Source organism: Perkinsus marinus (genome assembly GCF_000006405.1).
Source record: "Perkinsus marinus ATCC 50983 genomic scaffold scf_1104296945094, whole genome shotgun sequence".
Taxonomy (NCBI): domain Eukaryota; phylum Perkinsozoa; order Perkinsida; family Perkinsidae; genus Perkinsus; species Perkinsus marinus.
Window position 1 is genome coordinate 1 of NW_003211214.1, and position 1,884 is coordinate 1,884.

The following is a 1,884-nucleotide window of genomic DNA, read 5'->3' on the forward strand; positions in this document are numbered from 1 at the left end:
TGTCTAGACGGCGATAGGTGTCCATTTGCCCACTCGCCTTATCAACTAGCTCGTCCCAAGTCCTATCTATGCCCTTCTAAGGCCGGGTACTGTTGTGGTCGCAACCCATGTCCTTTCGCCCACGACGAAGCCGAGCTTGAAAAGTCCCCGATGCCGGTGATCAAGAGGCTCTGCAAGTACCTCGGTAGCTCTCATGGCTGCAACTTGGGCGATGGTTGTCGTAACGCTCACTCTCATGAAGAGGTCGTGTCTGGTATCCGAGTCGCTGGCTCTAATAGAGTCGATCTTAATAACGACTATGTTCTCTCTCTTTATCACGGCTGCCCTCAACAGAAGAGCACCAAGAAGTCCTCGGACGCTGCTGCGAGTCGTGCTGCGAACAGTATTGGTGGTCTCCGTATTGAGTCGTACGAGTCCAATCCCTCAGCCGATCGCTCTCCACCGCTCTGGTTGCCTCTATTGCATTCTCCTCTGGGACCTTCTACGCCTCAGAGCCACAATAGCTCTGATATTACTACTCCCTACGCTTGTCATATCCCTGATTCTATGAACCGCGCTATACTTGAGTCCGTCGCTGCCAGTGTTGTCGAAAACCACGTGCGCACTGTTGCTGTGGCTGATCTACTATCATGTCTGAGCTTTCTTATTGATAATGGCTTCGATTCGAAGGCTCTTAATGAGTCGCTTGTTGATTCTCTCTCTAAGTATGATGCCTAACAAGCGGATGCCGACTGCTGGGAAATCTATCACCGGTATTCGCGAGGTAGATTTTTTGTTAATAATTTTATGGTAGTTGAAGACTCAGCATTTTTTCTTTGTATTTAGTAGGTTGAAGTAATATGAACAGTAGGTTTGACGGACTTCTCAAGGGATCGCCCGGTCCGTCTGTCGACGGTCCGGGTTTTTTTGGTATCATCCGTATACTCAACTTCTGCTCATTTCGATATTTGGCGTAGTAGCTGCCATTAGTCTCGTGTGTGACTTCCGATGAGATTTTCTGACCCAGTCAGCTCGGTCACCCCATTGTCATTCGATGATTCATCATCGACGTGACGTTTGAAGTAACTCAGTCATATCCGTCTTTGGCATTGAGTTATAGAGGCTTCACATTGGTCTGCATTACGGGCATCTCAGAGTCGAGAACTTCACTCAACTGCCGCATAGCAGAAACTGCATATGAATTTGGTGGCTCTACGAAATGCTCATTGTAGCCTCTTCAGTTGAGCTCATGGGTCGCCGTCGATCAGACAGTGATTCGAGTCAGAGAGAGCTTTCAAGGCGGAAGAAGGGTCATCACAAGCATCGGCATCGCGACGATGACAGGGGTAAGATGAGGACTCTAATGTGAAATTTGCGTGGTATTTGGTCAGTATTGATTGTCATATATTCTTGTAGTGTCTAACATGAATTCTTACTGCCAATCTTGGTTGAAATATAATGGGAAAGTCACAAGGTTGAATTTTCATTGTCAATCTTGATTGTGACGTTGTTGAATTCTCGAAGTCAAACTTGCTTGTAACACTGTCATTCTTGCCTGCTCACTTGCATCGGAAAAGGTGCAGTAGATGACAAGCGTGAATCAGTGAACTCGTAGGTGAAGTTGTGAAGAAGGATAAGTCTCGGAAGAAGCACGATAAGCATCGTCATAAGAAACGCTCTCGTTCTCCGTCGGCCTCATCGAGTTCTGAGAGCTGCGAGAGAGTCTACTATGATGAAGAAAGGGTGGTGTCTCTCATACGAGATTGTATTCTGCATGATCCGCGGTCCTCGGGTAGGAGTAGATGGGCGTGGTTCAACCTCGAGGGGAATTTTGTGTATCTTCCAGGTGAGCTACTGGGCCTCTTCATCTCGCTCCATGATGGTGGGAAGATTAATATATCACAA

General features: G+C 47.3%; 1 protein-coding gene across 1 annotated transcript; it reads left to right on the forward strand.

The window, feature by feature from the left end:
* Nucleotides 1-81: 81 nt before the first annotated feature.
* Pmar_PMAR007194 (hypothetical protein) lies at nt 82-717 on the forward strand (the record flags this gene model as incomplete). The annotated part of the gene is made up of 1 exon (XM_002779906.1): nt 82-717. A coding segment is annotated over one exon (636 nt), but the record flags the coding sequence as incomplete, so codon positions are not given.
* Between the last annotated feature and the right edge of the window lie 1,167 nt (nt 718-1,884).